A 23728-nucleotide genomic window follows, 5' to 3' on the forward strand; every position below is an offset into this window, starting at 1 on the left:
GACTCACCAAGTAAACTAGTCTCGGTGTTTAACCAATCATGTCTCTTTGGTATAAATAGACCCAGGCTAGGTTTGAACCATTACAACTTATTTATTTGAAAGGTTTTTTGATGTGGACGTTTCATTCATCCGCAAGGACTCGTTTTTACAAAGGACCCTTGTTGGCAACATGTAAAGGAATTCACGGAGTATATAGCCCAACAAAATATTAACTGCAAATGCATTTGTGCTTTTCTGAAAGATAATTAGCCACAGACTATCAGACATCAATGTCAGGGTGGAAGCTAGTCTCTGAATCGAGAAAAAAACATTCTGTTATCTTAAAAATAAATTCAAGTTTGTCTAAAGTTGAGGCCATTATGGCATGCATTCTGGAGCAATTAAACAGAACATACATGCGTTGACTCAGAGCTATGACTTGGCTTTTCCTGCATTTTTAGAAAATGTATAGGGGGAAAAATTCAGTTGGTTTGCGCCTCCCGTTAGCGCCTTAAGAGGGCGCTAATGGGGCGCAAAGCAACTAGCGCCCGTGCACGGCGATGTTTGCGCCGCTCACAAAATTAACGAGACATTTTGCGGCAGCACTAAACGCTACCGCCACGATCTCCTGCGCCGACAGCTCGTGACGTCAGTCGAGTGTGCAACGCCCCGGACCGGATATTGAGTGGCGCCCCCTGCCTTACCGCCTGCCACTAGCAATGACAGGTTGAGGGGAGCGTTTTGCAGTCAGGAAGGGACTGGGGGAGCACTATTTAAAGGTGACCACTTCCTGCCTTTTTTTGTTGGTGACATTTTTGCACCACGCATTCTGAGAGAGAGAGAGAGAGAGACTTCTGGAGAGATTCAACACTGTGTGAAGGGGTTTTGGGTACTGAGCAGCACTTTGCAGGTTCATTTTGATTTGACCTTCCTTGTATCGATTTAGAAGAGACTGTGGGGGCTGCACTCTGAGCTCTTTCCCTGGGTCTCTCCATTGTTCTTTCCAGCAGATTTGATGTACAGGTCTCTCTAGGCCAAGATTCAAGGCTGCAATGAGCAGGGTGTGGCTGGAGAGCAAGATCGACCCTCCCCTTTAAGAACTGGCCGGCGCCAGTGTGTCTGTGTTCCATTGCTGACTGACATCACATGAGCTTCGGCAGCGCTCTGAGGTAGTGCCTCGCTCCTCGGCCTTTGCACCTTAAGACAGGTGTGTAGCGCCTGATTTAGCGCTCCAATCACCTCCAGGGGCGATAAAGGCCAAGTTTGCAGTCGGAGGCGATAATTAGCGCCAGGCGCTAAACTTTGTGCCCGGTCAACAATCGCGCCCCAAACGGGGCGATACTGAATTTTTCCCCCATGCAGTCTAGAAATATTTTATTGTAAATTTAGCTTGAAGTCAACACTAAAAGCACACTTTCCCAATATCAACTTCTGTCCCTCTCAAAGTTGATTTGCCAAGAGTCTCTAGTTTACACGATGAAGACAAATCTTCTCATCGGAGCGGAACACTGAATGTCGGTAATGAAAGAGTCAACAATATGTATTCATAGTCTTAACAGTAAAAATGTCTTTTAATACAATATAAAAGCAACATCTTAGGACAACAGTATGTAGTAACCATGAGGTAACAGAAGAACGAGGACTAGTGAATAGCTAAGAATCTAAATAATAAGCAGTATTATCAAGAGGGAGGCATTCTCTCATTGATCATTTGTTTTGGAGCGTTTGACTGAATAGTATGCGGCACGGTGGCATAATGGTTAGCACTGTTGTCTCACAGCGCCAGGGACCTGGGTTCAAATCTGGCCTCGGGTGACTGTCTGTGTGGAGTTTGCACGTTCTCCCTGTGTTTGCGTGGGTTTCTTCCCACAGTCCAAAGATGTGTGAGTTAGGTTGATTGGCTATGATAAATTGACCTTTAGTGTTAGGGGGATTAAATATGTGGGGTTACAGGGATAGGGTGGGATATGTGTTGGTGTAGGGGTTACAGGGATCGGGTGGGATATGTGTCGGTGCAGGCTCAATGGGCCGAAATGGCCTCTATCTGCACTGTGTGGGTTTCTGTGATCTATTTTGCACTGAGTCAAAGAACATTGGGTAGGAAAGATCCCTGACCAGCTATTAAACTGGGGACTGAGATTACAATTTGTATCTTTTCACTTAGTGGCTGGGATCTCTCTTACTCTACCTGACTCCAAGTTAGAACTTAAACCTAGAACATGACTTTCTTCCGCGACCAGCTAGTGCTCGGAAACCTAATGGCTTTGGCTTCATCTGTGCTTTAGTTGTGTCTGCGGGTGATTTGGTTTATAGGTAGTCACTTGCATTCAAGAGAAGCAGTGTGGTCAAGGTGCTTACAAATCAACACCAGGGGCACTCATAATACACTCCCTGGCCATTTTGAGGGCCTCCTCCCCTTCATCTGTGAGCCTCAGCAGAGTTACTGCTCCACATGCCTTGGAACTCTATTCACAGCTGGTTTGATTGGAAAAGCTACCGGAGTGGGCATCAGTGCTGTTTTATTCTCCTCTTGCTCTTCAGATTTTTGAATATTAAGGGAATCAAGTAGATAGTGCAGGTAAGTGGAGTTGAGGTAGAAGATCAGCCGTGATCTTAGTGAATGGAGGAGCAGGCTCGAAGGGCCAAATGGCCTATGACATGAATCTTGTCATTCATGTAGAAATGACTTATGAAGTAATACTGGGCGGCCTGCTGGTGGCGCTGTCCAGGGAGAGTATCAATACTCGGGCATGGGCCCAGCTTGCTCAGGACATTCTTTAACAGGAACTAGTAAAGGGCACAACTAGATCTCCATGTTGAAAAACAGTTGATTAAAGCCTTGTTTAATACTCAGACTAAGTGCCTAGTAGTTTTCTTACGTCAGCCTACTCCTGCTCCTATTTCTTATGTTCTTAAATGGAAAAAAGTAAGGGATGCTATCTGGATTCAAGCTACCTAGTAAGCATAGCACAAGTGAAAGAGCCACTCAGCCACTCCCTACTATTGAAATCAGGAGCTCAAGAATGTGAGGATTAATGGGCACAGACCATGTCCCACCACTCCATGGCCCTGCATTCCTTAGAGTGGCCCTAGAGCAAGCCGCTGCCTTGGGTTTCTAGACCTTGACAGAAATTTGATGCAATGCCTATTTTATAATTTATATGTGCCTGCCTGAAAGATTTGCATGTTCAAATACATAAAAGAGTAGAGATGAGACTTCTGTAGCGAAGTATGCAGTGGCCAATGGCCACCTCAATATCACCTTTTGGAGCAAAGGGTTGGTTAAGCATGTCAAACTACCGAAAGAGCATCTGACACCCCACAAGTAACAGCTTAGGTCTCTTGTGGAAGTGTGCAACCCACTGCCCACCAGGCGGAACCCCAATAGAGGTGGTCGGTTCTCAACTCACTGCAACACGCCAGTACTACATCTCTGCCAAGGAAACCGCAGGATGGCAAGGGATGGTCACGCTTAAGTACACCTGAATCTCACACCCATCCTGATGTTAAAGTTACAGAGGACCTCATAGTTCTGTCAACTAGCTCTACATCTACTGAGAGAAAACAAATTGGGGACAAACACAACAGAAGTGGAGTGAAGATCTCTTTTCTTTGTTGATAAAATATATTTTAACAGGTACAGTTCCTGGATATTGCAGAGATGCAGTGTTGAAGCACTAGAACTCTCAGTGCCACAGCGATGGTAGGATAGAAGTGGAATCCTCCCAGTGGGGACAATTTCAGCCGTGTGGCTATGAGAAGTCCATTTCCTGCACCGGCTGTTCTTGTGACTTCCCTGAGTGAGAGTACTCAATTTAGAGCCAATTGGTGTTCAGTAACTGGCAGTTCAAAGTTCTATGCCCCCTGACCATAGGGAGCTGGGTTGGGACTTGATTTCACGTAGAACCCCACCACCAGCAAAGAGTGGAGACTTTATTCCCAGAGGTGAAAAGACAAGGTACGAGCTCACTGCACCATTTGGGTTTTCAGAATGTCAGAATTGTAGGTATCAACCAGTCTCTGATTATCTGTGGAATGCTGTGGCATAGAAAGGGTTAATCAAATCTAACTCAATGACCCGCCCCTAGTTGGCTTATCGTGCCCTGTTGTCCACTACCCCACCCCCCACCCCACCCCACCAATCAGTGGAAAAGTTTAGTCAAACTTCATAAGAATAACCCATCTAATACTCTGGTACTCCAATGTACATCATGAAACACAGATGCTTAACTGCCCATTATAACACCTATTTATCTTTAAATGAATATTTGCTTTGGAATAAACATTCTGAATAGAATAAATACCACAAGAAGGGTCCATATATTTAGCTCGAATGAATTTTCAAACCATTTTTTAATACAAGTGTGCATAATCCAGTCTGCGCATAACTTCATTCAGCAAATTGTAGGTATAGAAAAAGATGTTTCCAAACGTGCCTGGGATAGCTCACCGCTGCATCCCACTCTGTGCTGGGATAGCTCACCTCTGTTTCCCACTTTGTGCTGGGATAGCTCATCGCTGCATCTCACTCTGTGCTGGGATAGCTCACCTCTGTTCCCCACAGTGTGCTGGGATAGCTCACCTCTGTTCCCCACAGTGTGCTGGGATAGCTCACCTCTGCTCCCCACTCTGTGCTGGGATAGCTCACCGCTGCATTACACTCCGTGCTGGGATAGCTCACCGCTGCATCCCACTCCGTGCTGGGATAGCTCACTGCTGCATCCCACTCCGTGCTGGGATAGCTCACCTCTGTTTCTCACTCTGTGCTGGGATCGCTCACCTCTGTTTCTCACTCTGTGCTGGGATAGCTCACCTCTGTTTCTCACTCTGTGCTGGGATAGCTCACCTCTGTTTCTCACTCTGTGCTGGGATTGCTCACCTCTGTTTCTCACTCTGTGCTGGGATCGCTCACCTTTGTTCCCCACTCTGTGCTGGGATCGCTCACCTCTGTTTCTCACTCTGTGCTGGGATCGCTCACCTTTGTTCCCCACTGTGCTGGGATAGCTCACCTCTGTTTCTCACTCTGTGCTGGGATCGCTCACCTCTGTTTCTCACTCTGTGCTGGGATAGCTCACCTCTGTTCCCCACTCTGTGCTGGGATAGCTCACCTATGTTTCCACTCTGTGCTGGGATCACTCACCTCTGTTCCCCACTCTGTGCTGGGATAGCTCACCTATGTTTCCACTCTGTGCTGGGATAGCTCACCTCTGTTTCTCACTCAGTGCTGGGTTAGCTGCAGCACAATTGAGCTAGGAAGGCAGAGGGGATGAAACGTCAGCTAGGGTTCCTTCTCATGATCGCTATCCAGTGACTCTGCTGGAAAGTGCATGTGTGTGAGCGTCGGGTGAGAACTGAACAGCAATGTTAAACTGCCTATCGGCCTTACTGCACTACAGAATCGTGTTTGGCTAAAGTATCTTATCGGAGATTTGAGTGATAATGATGTCTGGTTCAAACTAATAAAACGTTATAAAATATCTATAAAACTTTGAAAAACGCAAATTTTCTGAATCCCCCACCTCCCTCCCTCCCCCCAGTAAGACAGGATGCTGCAGACATCTGCAGTCCCTCTGACCATCAACTCATTAAGAATGTTTCCTTTACTTCCTGGATAACTAGCTAAACTTACCATTTTGGTTTCTCCATTGGTCAAATTGCTCACACTTTAAAGGTGAAATCACACGTTTACTTTTAAGACTGTAGGTATTAAATGAATTGCTTTGGGGAATAATTGAATTTAAAATGTTCTTTGCCTCCCACGCTGATAAGCAACTGGGGCAGTGAGGCGACCTTAGTTCCTCTGGTGGCTCAGTGGGTGAGCCGGACAGAGCTAGAGGTCCCAGGTTTAATCCCTGGTCTGTGATTCAAGCAGGGCAGAGGTAGAGGTTTACCATTAGCCTCAGTGCCCCTGAACTAGGGAGAAAGAAAATAATCAGCCCGGGTTCTTGTTCTTGACTTCTATGGACGTCGGATGAGGACAGGATCGGTCTCAACTGTGCTCCCTCCCATGGTTGAACAGTTGATGGCACCCATTGTCTAGGCTCGCACATGAAGAGTGGCCACCTTGGTGAGATACTGGAGGGCTGCTGGTAGAACTGTCCCACTGCAGGGAGCCGGTGCCTTCAGGAGATGAGGGGAAGTCATTGAAAGAAACATGCAACTGGCTCTGCCCGAACGAAAGTGGACCCCCCCCCCAAGACCCGAGATTCACTGGTGACCCCACTCAAATCCATTCTCAAGCTCGGAAAGCTTATAGTGCAATGTCGTTCCAACAGTTTAGGGGCCTTACACCAATGAGAATGAAAGCAGGTCCAAGGTGACCCCAATCATCCAGAAGCTGACCAATTAAAGAGTAGAAATAGACCAGACAGGACACACCTGACAGTGCACATGCGACCTGGGATAAATACTCTCCTCCACACACACAAACTGTTCGGAATGTTCCTCTCTACACATCTGTCAGTTGGTCTTCACTGGACAACCCCTTATTTACCTTGTGCCACCTTGCTGCATGAATATGCTGGCGTGCTGACCCCTGGTGGTCTAGTTCAAGATGACTCCTGGTGGAATATGTGACGACAGGTCCTCACTTCCTACTGGAATGGGAAGGTATCAGTTTTCCCCAACAGTGGGCGCAATAATATGGGGTTGGGGTAAAATGAGGACAGTCTAGATCTGATCCTTGTCATCTCTATGGGGTGACGAGATTTAGATCTATTCTCTGTGTCTCTAACTTCCTCACAGTACAATATGGAGAACTTCCTGTCTGAGGAGGCCCATGTATCATCCCACCAATTACCTCTTAAACTTTGGCATCACAAAGCCCTGAGTTTTACCAACTGTGCATCCAAAATTTAAAAAGAAAAGTCAACCTTGAATAGACATTACCCTCAACAGGCCTTCAAATTATGGCTTAAAATCCACAAAGGTTTTTTGGGTATGTTTGGCTTAACACAATGGCTGAGTCTAATTTCCTGTACAACAGTTTTTCAATCAAAATCCAGACTGTGAGAAGTGTCGTATTAGAGAACTGTACGTTAAATTATTCTGTAAATTGGTTGTTAAGTGCCAACAGATGAACTGAGTTCAGGTTACCATTATGGATGTCATGGTATAGATAGGGTAATGGATTCTAAACCAGCGTCTATATCTTGGGCTCATTTGATACATCCCAAACTCACTGCTGTGCACTGGGCAAACGTCTGTCAAATCTGTGCCCAACAATGCAACACAATATCCCAACCCTAAGACCAATCCCTCCAAACTAGTTAGCTGATAATGACGGATTCCTGGTTGCTGTGGCTGGGATCACTGTTTGGACCATTCTAGAGTCTTAAATGAAGACACATTTAAACTAAAAGGGACGAGGGGATCGGGGAACAAGAGAAGAGCCAGTGGAACAGAGATTCTGAATGCAAAAACCCCTTTACTGGCCAAAGTGACAATACGGAGTCTCGCAGTATAACAGGAAATTTTGGTTTTCCAAAGATGCCTTAATGAATTCTTATAGGCCGGGTTTAATATTTTCTTTAAATAAAATCCGCCTGAAGTGAGTATAAGCAAATGTACTATGGAAGTCAAACAGAAGATGGATCTATATGAGGAATTTCAAATTAATGCTATTTAGAAAGGGTTTTCTAAATAGATTTGGGGGTTGTAACAAGGAAGATTATATTTTAAATATTTTTTTTAAATAATCTGATTTCACCTTTAAAGATGAGCACTAACATCGGCTCAATAAACAATGAGGGCGACGGAAGGGAAGATCCTCCTGTGATCAACACAGCGACGCCCCTCGCCTTTTAGCTCATCTTGAAGCAGAAGACCCCAAACTTTCCGTTCTCCTTCCTCGGGAATCCGAAGGTGCGAACGCCGGGCTCTCGGGGGCCACACTTGGGCCGCGGGAAGGCGATGGGGTAGCGGATGCTGCCGTCGGCAACCCACCCAGCTTCGCAGCGATCGAACTTGAGGAACTTCCAGGCAGCGTAGAGCTGGCCCACTTTGGCGATCGTGTCCCCATTGTCGCGGCAGGCTTTCACCGCTTCGTCAAAGTTGAACTTCAGCGGCTGGCGCAGGAAGTACAGTTTACCTAGAAGAAGACACAAGGAAATCCGCAAGAGATTGGAGTCAGCACAGGAACCAAACAATCTGCCCAGGAATAGTTCACAGAGCAAGGTAGTGCGAGCACACCTGGTGTTCATACAGGAACTTCACCACCATCCCCCAGTGTGTCAGGGTTCCGGGGATTTTCTTCAAGATTGTGCCACGGGATCTTTTACATCCACCTGAGAGAGCAGATGAATTCCAGATCATCACCACTCGCTGCGTAAAAAAGTTTTTCCTCACCTCCCCCCTGTATCTCTTGCCCAAAATCTTAAATCTGTGTCCCCTAGTCCTTGTACCATCAATTAGTGGGAACAACCTTTCCCTGTCTAGCCTATCCAAACCTGTCATAATCTTGTACACCTCTATCAAATCACCCCTCAACCTCCTTTGCTCTAATGAAAACAAATCCAGCTTCTCCAACCTGTCCTTGTAGCTAAGATCCCCCCATCCCCGGAACCATTCTGGTAAATCGCCTCTGAACCCTCTCAAGGGCCTTCACATCCTTCCTAAAGTGTGGTGACCAGAACTGGACACAATACTCCAGTTGTGACCTAACCTGCGCTTTATAAAGGTTCAGCATAACTTCTGCTCTCCACTTTCCTCTTGCTCCCCATGTTGTGCACGTTCCTAACCCTGAGCGTGGGTTGGCAAGCTCTTCCCAGCCCCTTCAGTGCCTCTGGGAGGGGACCATAGGCTTGAGGTCTCACCCCAGGCCACATCAATACCAACAGGAGGCGCACAAGAGTAGCCGAGGCTGGAGGAGAGACTCAGCCTCTAATGTCTCCTTCCTTCCTGCAGGAAGGCACTTACTCGCAGCTCCATGCCGACCTCATGTGGCACACTTGCGACTGGCAAACCACTGCGTACAGAATCATGGGCGCAAACCTTATGATGCACTCGCCGTGCCCTCACACTGCCTGAAGATCCATTTCTTATTTCTGTGGGTATCTCCCCACCTTAAGATGCGCCACGAACTCTCCACTGCCCCTTTTGATCCATACCTTTCAAAGTCGAGGCAAAGCAAAACACATCGTATCGGTGCAGGTTTTTGTGCCGCTGCCCGTAGTTTCGGACGCCCGCCGAGTTGTCCTTGCCACCGCACGGTCCTCGGGGCATGGTGATGGGGTATTGAACGGACCCGTCCATCAGCCAGCCGGCGTTGCACCAGTCCAGTCCATCCTCCCAAGCCTGGAAGAGCTGTTCGAAGGAGGCGATCATGGCATCCTGCCCCTCGCAGGCTTGCTTGGCGTCGTGGAAGTTCAGCTGGTACCGGCCATGGTGCGGCTGGTAAGGGAAGACCACGCCTGAAAGACAAGGAGTGAGCAACCATTAGTCTCCGCAAAAAAGCAACGTCTTCTATACCCACCATGATGCTCTGGAATTGTATTCGATTTGAAGAGTTACTTGTGGCTCAGTTGGTAACTGCACCGTCCAGGATATAACCTAGACCATTTAGACTAGGAATGTCAATCCCTGGTCTCTACTGGGTTAGCTGATCTTGGTTAGGGCAGCAATTGGGGCTACAATTGGCTTCAGCTCCTTCCTGTAGAGAGGGGTAATGGAAAATCAGCCCAGGTGCCCGCTCCTGATCACAATCCAGCCCACATATGTGCACATTCGATGGGAGCAAGTCCCACTTGGCTACAAAAGGCCCCTTGTTCAATTACCTGCCAACACTCAATGTCTAGATTCATGCATGGAGTATGGCCATTTGAGTGCAGTACCAGAGGGATGCTGACACCTGTAAAACTATACCCTAGCCCTTCTTAGTCATGTCCCATAGACATACCCCCATCCAGAGAACAAATGTCTTCTCCAGGCCTCTAGAAGCAGGCCATACGGCCCCTCAAGCCAGTTCTTCCATTCAATTAGATCATGGCCGATCTGTATCTTAACTCCATTTACCCACCTTGGTTCTGTTACCCTTAATACCCTTGCCGAACAAAAATCTATCAATCTCAGTTTTGACATTTTCAATTGACCCCCCAGCCTCAACAGCTTTTTGGGGGAGAGAGTTTTCCAGATTTCCACTACCCTTAGTGTGAAGAAGTGCTTTGCCAATGTTACTCTGAAATCAGCCGCTAGGAGGAGCTGAAGATCAGCCCTCGGATGACCCTCTTCCCAGGTCTATCCAACTTGAGCTGCCGCGGTGTAGGTCGTGCAGTTCAGTGGAAACCACCTGTTTACTCAATGCGATGTCTTGTCCACAGATTACCTCGTAACTCCAGCTCAATTATGCTGCTCTCATCCTCCAGCCCATCAATCACTTCACACTTGTACTTCCCATAATCCTCCAGCCTGACATCAGTGATGACCAGCGACACCTCCCGCTCGTCGTTCTGCTGCAAGTAAACTCGCCCCTTGAACTCGGCGAAACTGCGATGGCGCAGCCCGATCGCCACGATGACGTCACTCTCTTTGGAGAAGTCCATGTTAAGTTTGGACCACTTAACCCTGACCTTTCGAGTCATATTCACTGCTGGCTCATAATGGTAGTGGCAGGTCAGGGTCACGTTCTCGCCCCGGTATGCAAAGAGTCTGTCCTTTTGGGTTTCAATGTGGAGCTTGACACTGTTGTAATCTGAAAAAAATAATGAAAGCAAAAACTACTCATTACTCACATTTACACAGTCCTTTTGACAAGAAGGGACTGACGTGCCCTGACTGATGTGCTACTGAGTCACAGCGACCAGGAAGATGCCAAGTTTGATCCCCCAGTCCATGATGAGTTTCTTGATCTCAATCTTGGGTAGCAAGTGCCAACAGTGAGCCTGGGCTAGGGAGGGGGAAAGTCAGCCAGGAATGCAATTCCTGAGCACTATTTAGTAGCTCTCGCTAGACGTGATTCCGACGAGGGCAGGATCAGTACTCAGCTCAGATGCCTTCTACAGGTGGATACCCTCCTGACACTCAATGTCTAGGCCCATACATGAAAAAGGGCCACTTAGACAAGGTTCTGGATAGTGGCTACTGCCTGTGGAATCAGCCCCCAGCAACGAGTCAACATCTTCAGGAGAGAAGGGAAAGAAATTAGAGGGGCTTCCCAGGCTGCTCGGACTATGGAAATGTCTAAGTGCCCAACTAGTTGAATCTGAATAATGTACGGTTAGATGGGGACACTGGGGTGTCACATGGTGGGATAGAGGACTGGATTTTCATTCAAGAGTCGGGTAGGAGGTGGGACTACAACTTTCGGGGTTGTAGTCCCGCCTCCATCGAGATGTGGCCAATCCACGCGATTTTAACTTGATTGACCTTGTTGAGCCCGCCCAGCGGGCTCAGCAGGCCAATTAAAGGCCACTTGGCAACAGGTGACGTCACAGACTGAAATTTCATCTGTCAAGAGACCCCTGATTTTGGGATTTTAAACCCCCACACGCCTCCAATCCCGACTCCACGGCCCAATTAAAATCCTGCCCAGAGTCTCTGATGGGGTGTGGAAGGAACGGGCTTGATGGGCCAAATGGCTTTCCTCAGTCCATGTGCTTACTGCTGGCTTGCTCAAGCATCACAGTTAGTCCTCAAAAGAGTTTATCCCTTAATCAACATCACTAAAACAGATTATCCGGTCATTATCACATTGCCATTTGTGGGAGCTTGCTGTGCGCAAATTGGCTGCCGCGTTTCCTACATTACAACAGTGACTCCACTTCAAAAAGTACTTCATTGGCTGTAGAGAGCTTTGGGACGTCCGGTGGTTGTGAAAGGCGCTATAGAAATGCAAGTCTTTCTTTCTTTGTGAGTGTTGGGCATTCAAAGCAGCCACGTGTACAAACTTTATTTATCACGAATAAATTCAACCAATCTTGTTCAGTGAGAGCACAGCGGAGAGCGGGAGAAACAGCAAGGGGAAAGGAGGTGCCCCGCTGGTCCTGGGGTTGAGTAACATCTGGAGAGGCCTACATCACATCGGACTCATCAACAGCACAGAGCAACAGTCACTAGAGTGAAGCGGGGGGACATTTTAAGGATAAGCAGAGTGGTCAATAACCAGGGAGCATATGAATGCTCCTGGCTATGAATGCTGAATCGTTGAGTATATTCAAGGCTGAAATCGATAGATTTTTGGACTCTAGAGGAATCAAGGGATATGAGGATAGTGCAGGAAAGTGGAGTTGAGGTCAATGATCAGCCATGATCCTATTGAATGGCGGAGCAGGCTCGAGGGGCTGGATGGCTCTTATTTCTTATGTTCTTATGTTCATAGATTTAAAGTAATTGGTAGAAGGATTAGAGGGGTGTTGAGGAGAAAATATTTTCACCCAGAGGGTGGTGGGGGTCTGGAACTCACTGCCTGAAAGGGTGGTAGAGGCAGAAACCCTCATCACATTTAAAAAGTACCTGGATATGCACTTGAAGTGCCGTAACCTTCAGGGCTATGGACCAAGAGCTGGAAAGTGGGATTAGGCTGGGTGGCTCTTTTTCGGCCGGCACAGACACGATGGGCCGAATGGCCTCCTCGGGTGCCGTAAATTTCGATGATTCTATTCTATGAAGACAGCAGTAATGGCAATACTTACGCTCCCCATTTCCGTTTCCATTGCCGTTGCCGTAGCCATTGCCATTAATGTAGAATGCACCGTTGTGCGCCAGACACAGGGGCAGGCAAGTCAGCTGCAGCAGCACCACGATCAGAGCAAACTTCATCATTGAAAATCCCTGTTGGAATCAGCAACCGTCCTACAAAAGAAGACAAGAGCAGTTAAGAGTCAGTGCTTGTTGTAAGTAGGAAATTAGTGGTTCGGTGATGTGAAGCTTGGGTTTAGAAGCCAAAAGATCATAAGACTGAGAGAGGTTTTAGCATCCAGGAATGAATTAGAACTGAAATCACAACATCTATTTTTTTTGCTGTTGCACAAACCATTTTGTGATTTTTCAGCAGATTGCAAATTTCTTTCTTCTTTCATAAGAAGCTGAAAGAAACAGCAGAAATCCACTGGTCCCCAGGAAAAGTCTGCACAGAAACTTGACAAGTAAAATTTAAGCCATTTTTGGTCTGTTTGTGTAATAGCTAGTATTTGCCACGCGGTGGCGCTGTGACGACCTTTCTCATTGGAACGTATTACGTTGTTGTAGTAACTGGTTCTTGCCACCGAGTGGCGCTGTGCGGAAACTAGCAATGGCCTCATTTGCGCCGCCCAGTGACCAGGATCGGAAATTACAGCACTTTGGACCAAGTGACCAGAAGTAACGATAGAATTCAATCGCCAAAACACTAGTAAAAATCCTAGAAACTCGCACTGAAAAGAGAAAACTTATTTAGTTACTGTAAATCAGTGGCCCTGGGCATTGTTGATGCGTGAGCCTAAATAGTGATTATGAGCAGGTTATTGAACTATGGAGGGCATCATGGCTGAGCCCAGCCCAGCATTGAGTCTTGGACTTTCCATTCATGTATGAGGTCACAGTAGTACACGCAAGTGCAATTACCTACTGAGCCACCTGTGGAATGATAATGCTGACACTAGTCAGATACTTTAATCCTCCTATAAAATCCGCCTTAAAACCTTTGACCAAGCTTTCATTCACCCCGCCAAATAGCTCCTTCTCTGGCTCAGTGTCGATTTTTGTCTGATAGTGGTTCTACGAAGTGCCTTGGGGCATTTCTCTATGTTGAAATTGCTATAGAAATGCAAGTGGTTGGTGTAATATCACTGGCACCCGGTTATTACCCCAGTTCTAACATCCCTCACACAACGACGCCCAAACTGAATATTAACATTAAAAAAAATTAAGAATCTCTTGTCCATTTTGGCTTATAAATACTGTAACGGGTCAGGCTGTCAGGGAGAAGTGTGAACTCTGCAAGAATGTCTCAAAGTGTGGATCACCAGGTTGGGAGAGAGTGAATTGGCAAAACTACTTGAACAATCTACAGCACCCGGCCTCACCCTATATGAATCCAAGGTTAAATTCCTCCTCTATGCAGATGACCTGGTTCTGCTGTCACCAACTAAGGAGGGTCTACAGCAGAACCTGGATCTGCTGGAGTCGTACTGCCAGACTTGGGCCCTGACAATAAATCCCCAAAAAACCAAAGTCCTTGTGTTCCAGCAAAGATCCAGACATCAGGGACCCAAAATAAATTTCACACTAGGAACAACCAAAATTGAACAAACCACTAACTACACATACTTGGGCTTAAAAATCAGTTCTACGGGAAATTTCCATCTGGCTGTGAATGAACTGAAAGAGAAAGCAAGAAGGGCTTTCTATGCCATTAAAAAATCAATCCAAATAGAAATCCCAATTAGCATTTGGCTCAAAATTTTCAAATCAGTAATTGAACCAATTGCACTCTATGGCAGTGAGGTGTGGGGACCGCTAACACAACAAGAATTTGCAAAATGGGACAAACACCCAATTGAGATCCTACATGCAGAATTCTGTAAAAGTATCCTCCAGACTCAAAGGAAAACCGTAAACAATGCATGCAGGGCAGAACTAGGCCAATATCCATTAATAATCACTATCCAAAAAAGAGCCACCAAATTTTGGAAACACCTAGAAATGAGCAACCCCCAATGCTATCATTACGAAGCCCTGAAATGCCAAGAGAGGACCATAAAGAAGAATACCCTCAGTCAACTAGTCCTGGGACTCAGTGAAGTAACTACTAACACTACTAACAATAACCAGCCCCAGGACAGTGACAGCGTAACACAAAGAATTCGACCCAACACAATCGTCGCTAAGCAAAAGGAAAAATATCTGTCATATTGGGCAGAAACAACAAAAACCCAAAGCAAACTCAATTGCTACTTGGCCCTAAACAGACAATACAACATGGCTGATTACCTGACCATGGTAAAGGGTAGCAAACTGAGAAAAACCTTGACAATGTACAGACTTAGTGAACATAGCCTGGCGATCGAAAAAGGTAGACACAGGCAGACCCGGCTACCAAGAGAGGACAGGATATGCTCTCACTGCAGTCAGGGAGTGGTGGAGACAGAGATGCACTTCCTCACAGTTTGTAGAAAATATCAGGGCATAAGGGAGAATTTCTACCCAAAATTCACAAAAATATGCCCGGAATTCAGAAATTTGAATGACAACCAAAAACTCCCATACCTACTAGGGGAAGAGAGAAATTGTGTAACACTAGCGGCACACTATGTTACAGCTTGCCATAAACAGAGGGACAACCACTAAATATAAGAAAAGAGTATATATAAATTATATGAATGTATATTTATACACTCAGGGATATATCTGTTTATACACTGTATGGATAGATCTGTATTTTTGTGTACAAACATGAATGTTTTTCGATGCTTTGGCAACATAAGATGTAACTTGTCATGCCAATAAAGCGATTTGAATTGAATTGAGTGTCCTGGCCCACACAGCAGCGAGGGTAAGGAATGATGGCCTGAAAATAGTTCAATGAGAAGTTAATATTTAACATTTTAAACTGACAATCTCCAGTCTCAATCTCCTGAACTAAAAATAATTCAGCACGAAAGTTTCTTTCAACTGCTGCTGGTGTCATTTTTAAATTGTAACAGCAGGTGGCAGCAGAGGCCAGGGTAGAAAGCTCAAGCTACAGCAGACCTCCAGTCAGGAGAGGCACAATTGGATAAATCTCGGTTTAACATCGCATCTGAAAGACGGCACCTCCGACAGTGCAGCGCTCCCTCAGTACTTCAGTGACGAGTCAGCCCAGATTTTGCACTCAATCCTCTGGAGTGGGACTTGAACCCATGAACTATATTTGACTCGGATGTGGGAGTGCTACCGACTGGGCCAAGGCTGACACCTTGTTCCTACTGTACCACATCAACTGCACCCCTACCCACTGAACAGTGAGGCTTTGCCACTCTCGTTAATGCACAGTGCCGGGCTGGTGCATCCGACTGGCACCCTCGTACAGTGGGGTGGTGTTAGCCAATCGATGCTCTCCAATGGGCCTCCAGTCACATGGCCCGTTACCAATTGCAGAAGCCATATTTCTTAAAGGGATAGGAAGATCATTTAAACTACAATTTGGGGGACAAGGGCTTGTTATTTTGAACTCTCACCCGAATGCCCATTACTTGAGTTTTACAAGTGGCCTCCACATACAAATAGCTCCTTCTGCTGGCATCGAGTCTGTCCACCAGACCCTTGTATTTTTTGCACTGGCAGCAGAGGCGATGCTCAGGGTTCCTGGTTCATGTTGACTAAATAAGTCAAATTCCATTTTTATTGCATGGGATGTTTGGATATTTACTGTTGTTCTGCGGATTATATTTCATGATTTCACCATACCAGGGGGGTACGGTAGGATATTGGTTATGTTACTGGACGAGTAATCCAGAGGCCTGGACCTAATGATCCGCGAACGCGAGTTCAAATCCCACCACGGCAGCTGGGAATTTAAATTCAGTTAGTTAACTAAATCTGGAATAAAAAGCTAGTATCGGTAATGGTGACCATGAAACAACCGGATTGTTGTAAAAACCCATCTGGTTCACTAATGTCCTTTAGGGAAGGAAATCTGCCGTCCTTACCCGGTCTGGCCGATATGTGACTCCAGACCCACAGCAGTGTGGTTGAGTCTTAACTGCCCTCTGCGGTTCAAGGTGGCGGCTCACCACCACCTTCTCAAGGGCAATCAGGGATGGGTAATAAAAGCCAGTGACGCCCACATCCCATATAAAAAAATTCAATCCATTTACTCCTGAAAACTGCCAGTCAGCAGCCTTGGCGATGGGTTACCTAGAAGAGTTGTGAACTTTGAAAGATTCTTGTCTTCACTGCTGCGTCTCAGCTGAGCTCCACCTTGTTGAGTCTTGAGTCACATGACTGCACCATTTTCCCCCCATTCCCCCTCCCCCATTCTGACACGGACGTCAAAGAAATAATTGCCTAAGTGAGTTAAATGAAATTTCACTGGAACTGTCAGGAGCTGAAACCTGCGTTAAGGAAATTTGACTTTTGTTTCCCTCGCAAATTAATTTGGATTGCTGGATCAGACTCCGGCTCCAGGTCCTGTGAGCAGGGTGAGGCTGCAGGCTGACGTATTATTACTGGGCCAAACAAGCCTGTTCCTACCGCACACAACACCTGAAGTGACGCTGAGGGGGGCAGGAATGCTGACATTTTTATTCCATTCAATTTACAAGGAGTTAAACTGAGCCCATTTGTGGCCATATTAACACATGGATCATGGGAGACACTGTAACTTCAGAAACAAAAATGAAAGTACCTTATAACCAATGCTCCCTTTAATTTTTTTGGGGGGTGTGGCCCCTTTAAGGGGCTGCATGGCCCCTTTAAGGGGCTGTGCGGCCCATTCAAATTACCATGCATGCACGGTTTTTCCTGTTTAAAAGCAGGTGAGCCGACTGCGTGGCTGCTTATAACTCGCCCAATGATACTGGGCTGTACAAAGTGAACCTCATCTTAATGACTGCCCATCGACTCCTTCCCAGCAACCAACAAATACTCCAAATCTGAAGCCCAGGAAGAAAGGAAATGAAGAGTGAACTCGCATTTATTTAAGAACAACTTGCCTTTAACACAGTAAAACATCCCAAGGTGCTTCACAGGAGTGATTATCAAGTAAAATTTGAAGATTTTTCACATTACAGCACAAATAAAATAGAGCACGTTATCGTGTCCCCAGGACGTCCCAAAGCACTTCACAGCCAATGAATTACTTTGGAGGTGCAGGTACTGTTGATATATAGGGACACACAGCAGACCATTTGTGCAGAGCAAGATCCCACAAACAGCAAAACGAACGAATGACCGGATAATCTGTTTTTTGGCAGTGTTGGTTGAGGGAGGAATGTTGACCAGGAGAACTCCCTGCTCCTCTTCAAAAAGCATCACGGCAGTTTTAGTACCCCCCCTCCCCCACCCCCGCCCCCGAGCACAGCAGACAGCACCTTGGTTTAACGTCCCATCTGAAGGTCATCACCTCCAACAGTTCCCTCAGTACTGCCCCTCCAACAGTGCGGTGCTCCCTCAGTACCGCCCTTCTGACAGTGCGGCGCTCCCTCAGTACTGGCTCTCCAACAGTGCGGCGCTCCCTCAGTACTGTCCCTCCAACAGGGCGGCTCTCCCTCGGTACTGCCCCTCCAACAGTGCGGCACACCCTCAGTACCGCCCCTCCGACAGGGCAGCGCTCCCTTAGTACTGCCCCTCCGACAGGGCGGCGCTCCCTCAGTACTGCCCCTCTGACAGGGTGGCGCTCCCTCAGTAGTGTCCCTCCAACAGTGCGGCGCTCCCTCAGTACTGTCCCTCCGACAGTGCGGCGCTCCCTCAGTACTGCCCCTCCGACAGGGCGGTGCTCCCTCAGTACTGCCCCTCCGACAGTGCAGCACTCCCTCAGTACCGCCCCTCTGACAGTGCGGCGCTCCCTCAGTACTGCCCCTCCGACAGTGCAGCACTCCCTCAGTACTTCACCGGAACATTAGTCTGGATTATGTGCTTGGGCCCTGAAGCCATTATCCGAGTGTGAAGCTCGCCAGTCTAAATCCCAGAGGTGGTCTTCCAGGTACTTAAAACATCTCGAGCCCACTGAATAATACTCGGTGCCAAATAAGCTGGACTTAACACTTTCAGGATAAAGCAATAACACCAGAGCTAAAACATTTTGAAACTGGTGTTTATTTACACTAGACATTAAAAGAATTTCTTTATAATAGCTTATTTATATTATAAATTAGATTATTTCAGCAATGGTTATTATTTATGTTTTCTCACCTTACTCCAAAGTAGGAAAAATTACTTCATGGCATCATTACTAGATACTAACTGTTGTCAACGTGCCTCGGAGTCAGAAGGTTATGGGTTCAAGTCCCACTCCAGAGGCTTGAGCACATAAATCTATGCTGACACTCCAGTGCAGTGCTGAGGGAGTGCTGCACTGTCGGAGGTGCCATCTTTTGGATAAGACATTAAACCGAGGCCCCAACTGCTCTCTCAGGTGGACGTAAAAGATCCCATGGCCACTATTTCGAAGAAGAGCAGGGGAGATATCCCCGGTGTCCTGGCAAATAGTTATCCCTCAACCAACATCACTGAAAAACAGATGATCTGGTCATTACCACATTGCCGTTTGTGGGAGCTTGCTGTGCGCAAATTGGCTGCCACGTTCCCTACATTACAACAGTGACTACACTTCAAAAAGTACTTCATCGGCTGTAAAGCGCTTTGGGACGTCCGGAGGTCGTGAAAGGCGCTATAGAAATGCAAGCCTTACTTTTCATTTCAGCCAAACACAGATGCTGTACTGAAGTGAAAATATTTTATGTGATTCTTAACGTTATTTCACAGAGAGCTCCGGAACCAGACAGAAATAGCGCAGTGGGCAGAAAATGGCAAAAATCAGATCAAAAATCAACAAGATTAAAACCAGCTAAAAAAAAAAATCCATTAAAAAAATACACCTTCGTGCATCTGGAAGGCGTTGTAGTTTTTTTATGGAACTACTAATTGTGAGGTTTTATTTCTTGATGAGTAGCCCCCACAGCCCCTTGCCAGAGGCTCTGTCAGTGCCCACTCGTTCAGCTCTAGGGGGTGCCCGCTGCAGGACGGCGGCGCTGCCGGCAGAGGGCGCCACAGACAGTCGCCGACTTCATTCAAACTTCTCCAAAAGTTTCGGAATTTTTTTCCGAGTTTGAAAAACTTCAGAACTTCACTTCCGCACAAACCTCTTAGCCGCACCGCAAACTAACCATCAAAACCTTTTAATCTGCATTCGAATTTTTAGTTCATAATAAGTTATCCCAGTAACAATAACATCGTTTTATTAAATATGTAGAGAAATCTCGAAAAATCAAAATTAATCTGATTTAAATGTTACAATAAAATGTGGTGTTTCCACACTGTTCTAGTTCGCTTTGGTTATCAGAAAAGTTATTAAAAATGTTATTTTTTTGTTCCTCCCCAATTAACAAGGACTTCATTTATGAATTTTATTTAACAAAACGAAACCCTTAACTTTGTTTTCTGACTTTTAGTTTTTTCAGCAGGTACTGGAATATATTTTAATTCTCCCATTAGTTAACACGTTTTATAACAATGAGATTCCAGCCTGTGTTTTTGAACAGGTAACTTATTATCACAGGGGATCCGACTCCTTGTTCAATGTTTCACTTTCCCCTCCCAGACCCACGCAGCTTTTTCTTCCCTTCTCCTCCTAAACTCTCTCATCTTCCCAACAAAAGGTTAGTTCCCCTTTCCCCCAAATACTGCTCGTATCTTTAGTTGTAAACGTCAAAAGAAAACTGCAAACCTGTTTTTCTTTCCTTAAAAAATCGGCTAAAACTGTATTAAAGGGGCATTTATTTATATCAATATAAATGCCCACAAAAGTGTATTGAAATAGCACAAATCTGCAATTCCATCTTTAAATCGAGAAAATCTTGTACTTACAAAGTTTAACAATTTTTTGGTGCTTCAAGTTAGTTTCCTGCAAAATAAAGTCCAATCCTTTGCCAAGTGCTGCTGTCCCTTTGAATCCCAGAGCTTGTAGTAAATCCTTGGCACCTAATAACTGTACTTTATAAAAAAGGAAAAAGTAACTCAACGTCACCAGCCAGTCCAGTGACGCTCCGTCCTTAAAGCAGCCCCTGCTCGCCCGGCCGGACACAGCCCGTCACACTTCAGCAATGACCCAATATGTGTTTAAAGGGGACCAGCCACTGAAACGTATCTGCCTGTCCACTGTAGGGGGCTTGTCTGTAGGAACAGAACTGTGGCCGTTGGAATTTAGACGGTCCAATGGAAATGTGCAGTCCTCAACATCTTCCACCCCCACCAAACAAACTACCTGCCTTCACCGAGCCTGAACTAAACCAGAAGCTAAAGTTTGGTGTGTGTTCGGGTCAGCGGTGCCTCTCTCTGTAAAAGGAATGTTTGGGATTAGATCAATAAAGAGTATAGCTGTTAAGTTACTTATGTGTCCATCTGCCTCTATCTCTCTCTCTCCATCTATCGCTCCATCTATCTATCTATATTTATTTATCTATTTTTGTGCCTGTTGTGAACAATCCCCACCTTTCTTCCCTATTGACTAATTTGTTGTGCTTTTCATCTTTCTAATATTACAGCCCACAGGTGCACCAAGTTTTAAAAAATACAGCATCCCCCAGCTCCGCAAAGTACACAGTCCCGTACAGTGCCCCCACCCTCCCCCAGCTCCCCAAAGTACACAGTCCCGTACAGTGCCCCCACCCTCCCCCAGCTCCGCAAAGTACACAGTCCCGTACAGTGCCCCCACCCTCCCCCAGCTCCGCAAAGTACATAGTCCCGTACAGTGCCCCCACCCTCCCCCAGCTCCCCAAAGTACACAGTCCCGTACAGTGCCCCCACCCTCCCCCAGCTCCCCAAAGTACATAGTCCCGTACAGTGCCCCCACCCTCCCCCAGCTCCCCAAAGTACACAGTCCCGTACAGTGCCCCCACCCTCCCCCAGCTCCCCAAAGTACACAGTCCCGTACAGTGCCCCCACCCTCCCCCAGCTCCGCAAAGTACATAGTCCCGTATCGTGTCCCCCCAGCTCTGCAAAGTACACAGTCCTGTACAGCATCCCCCCAACTTCCCAAAGTACACAGTCCCATACCATGTCCCCCCAGCTCCCCAAAGTGCACAGTCCCGTACATCGTCTCACAGCTCCACAAAGTAAACAGCTCCATCTCCCTCCACCACCGGCATACCGTGGCTGCAGTGTGTACCATCTACAAGATGCACTGCAGCAACTCGCCAAGGTTTCTTCGGCAACACCTCCCAAACCCGCGACCTCTTCCACCGAGAAGGACAAGGGCAGCAGGCGCATGGGAACACCACCACCTCCAAGTTCCCCTCCAAGTCACACACTATCCTGACTTGGAAATATATCGCCGATCCTTCATTGTCGCTGGGTCAAAATCCTGGAACTCCCTCCCTAACAGCACTGTGGGAGCACCTTCACCACACGGACTGCAGTGGTTCAAGAAGGGCAATTAGGGATGGGCAATAAATGCTGGCCTTGCCAGTGACGCCCTCACAACAGGAACGAATTTAAAAGAAAAGTCCCATACAGCGTTCCACAAAGTACACAGTCCGCACAGCATCCCACAGTTCCACAAAGTACACAGTCCGCACAGCATCCCACAGTTCCACAAAGTACACAGTCCGCACAGCATCCCACAGTTCCACAAAGTACACAGACCGCACAGCATCCCACAGTTCCACAAAGTACACAGTCTGTACAGTGTCCCACAGTTCCACAAAGTACACAGTCCACACAGCATCCCACAGTTCCACAAAGTACACAGTCCGCACAGCATCCCACAGTTCCACAAAGTACACAGTCCATAGCATCCCACAGTTCCACAAAGTACACAGTCCGCACAGCATCCCACAGTTCCACAAAGTACACAGTCCATAGCATCCCACAGTTCCACAAAGTACACAGTCCGCACAGCATCCCACAGTTCCACAAAGTACACAGTCCGCACAGCGTCCCACAGTTCCACAAAGTACACAGTCCATAGCATCCCACAATTCCACAAAGTACACAGTCCGCACAGCATCCCACAGTTCCACAAAGTACACAGTCCGCACAGCGTCCCACAGTTCCACAAAGTACACAGTCCGCACAGCATTCCACAGTTCCACAAAGTACACAGTCCGCACAGCATCCCACAGTTCCACAAAGTACACAGTCTGTACAGTGTCCCACAGTTCCACAAAGTACACAGTCCGCACAGCGTCCCACAGTTCCACAAAGTACACAGTCCGCACAGCATCCCACAGTTCCACAAAGTACACAGTCTGTACAGTGTCCCACAGTTCCACAAAGTACACAGTCCGCACAGTGTCCCACAGTTCCACAAAGTACACAGTCCGCACAGCGTCCCACAGTTCCACAAAGTACACAGTCCGCACAGCATCCCACAGTTCCACAAAGTACACAGTCCGCACAGCATTCCACAGTTCCACAAAGTACACAGTCCGCACAGCATCCCACAGTTCCACAAAGTACACAGTCCGCACAGCGTCCCACAGTTCCACAAAGTACACAGTCCGCACAGCATTCCACAGTTCCACAAAGTACACAGTCCGCACAGCGTCCCACAGTTCCACAAAGTACACAGTCCGCACAGCATTCCACAGTTCCACAAAGTACACAGTCCGCACAGCGTCCCACAGTTCCACAAAGTACACAGTCCGCACAGCATTCCACAGTTCCACAAAGTACACAGTCCGCACAGCGTCCCACAGTTCCACAAAGTACACAGTCCGCACAGCATTCCACAGTTCCACAAAGTACACAGTCCGCACAGCGTCCCACAGTTCCACAAAGTGCACAGTCCATAGCATCCCACAATTCCACAAAGTACACAGTCCGCACAGCATCCCACAGTTCCACAAAGTACACAGTCCGCACAGCGTCCCACGGTTCCACAAAGTACACAGTCCGTACAGCATCCCACAGTTCCACAAAGTACACAGTCCGCACAGCATCCCACAGTTCCACAAAGACACTAGAGGACACTAAGAATATCCCAACACTGGACAAACAGGGGGCTAAAGGGGGGGAGGAGCTAAACATGATCAAAATCACTAAGGAAGTGGTACTCGGTAAAATAATGGGACTCAAGGCGGATAAATCACCTGGACCGGATGGCTTACATCCTAGGGTCTTGAGGGAAGTGGCAGTA

General features: G+C 47.1%; 1 protein-coding gene across 1 annotated transcript; it reads right to left on the bottom strand.

The window, feature by feature from the left end:
- Positions 1 to 1522: 1522 nt before the first annotated feature.
- LOC147099984 (hyaluronan and proteoglycan link protein 3-like) lies at positions 1523 to 20651 on the bottom strand. Its single transcript, XM_085968537.1, has 5 exons — positions 20458 to 20651; positions 12606 to 12765; positions 10301 to 10666; positions 9087 to 9389; positions 1523 to 8068 (listed from the first exon to the last, which is right to left on the bottom strand). Exons 2-5 carry the CDS (start codon positions 12733 to 12735, stop codon positions 7782 to 7784), a joined length of 1086 nt encoding a protein of 361 aa, XP_085824663.1. The 5' UTR covers positions 12736 to 12765; positions 20458 to 20651; the 3' UTR covers positions 1523 to 7781.
- Positions 20652 to 23728: the final 3077 nt, after the last annotated feature.

Source organism: Somniosus microcephalus, chromosome 27 (assembly GCF_052327205.1).
Source record: "Somniosus microcephalus isolate GS21.2 chromosome 27, FLI_Smic_1.0, whole genome shotgun sequence".
NCBI lineage: Eukaryota > Metazoa > Chordata > Chondrichthyes > Squaliformes > Somniosidae > Somniosus > Somniosus microcephalus.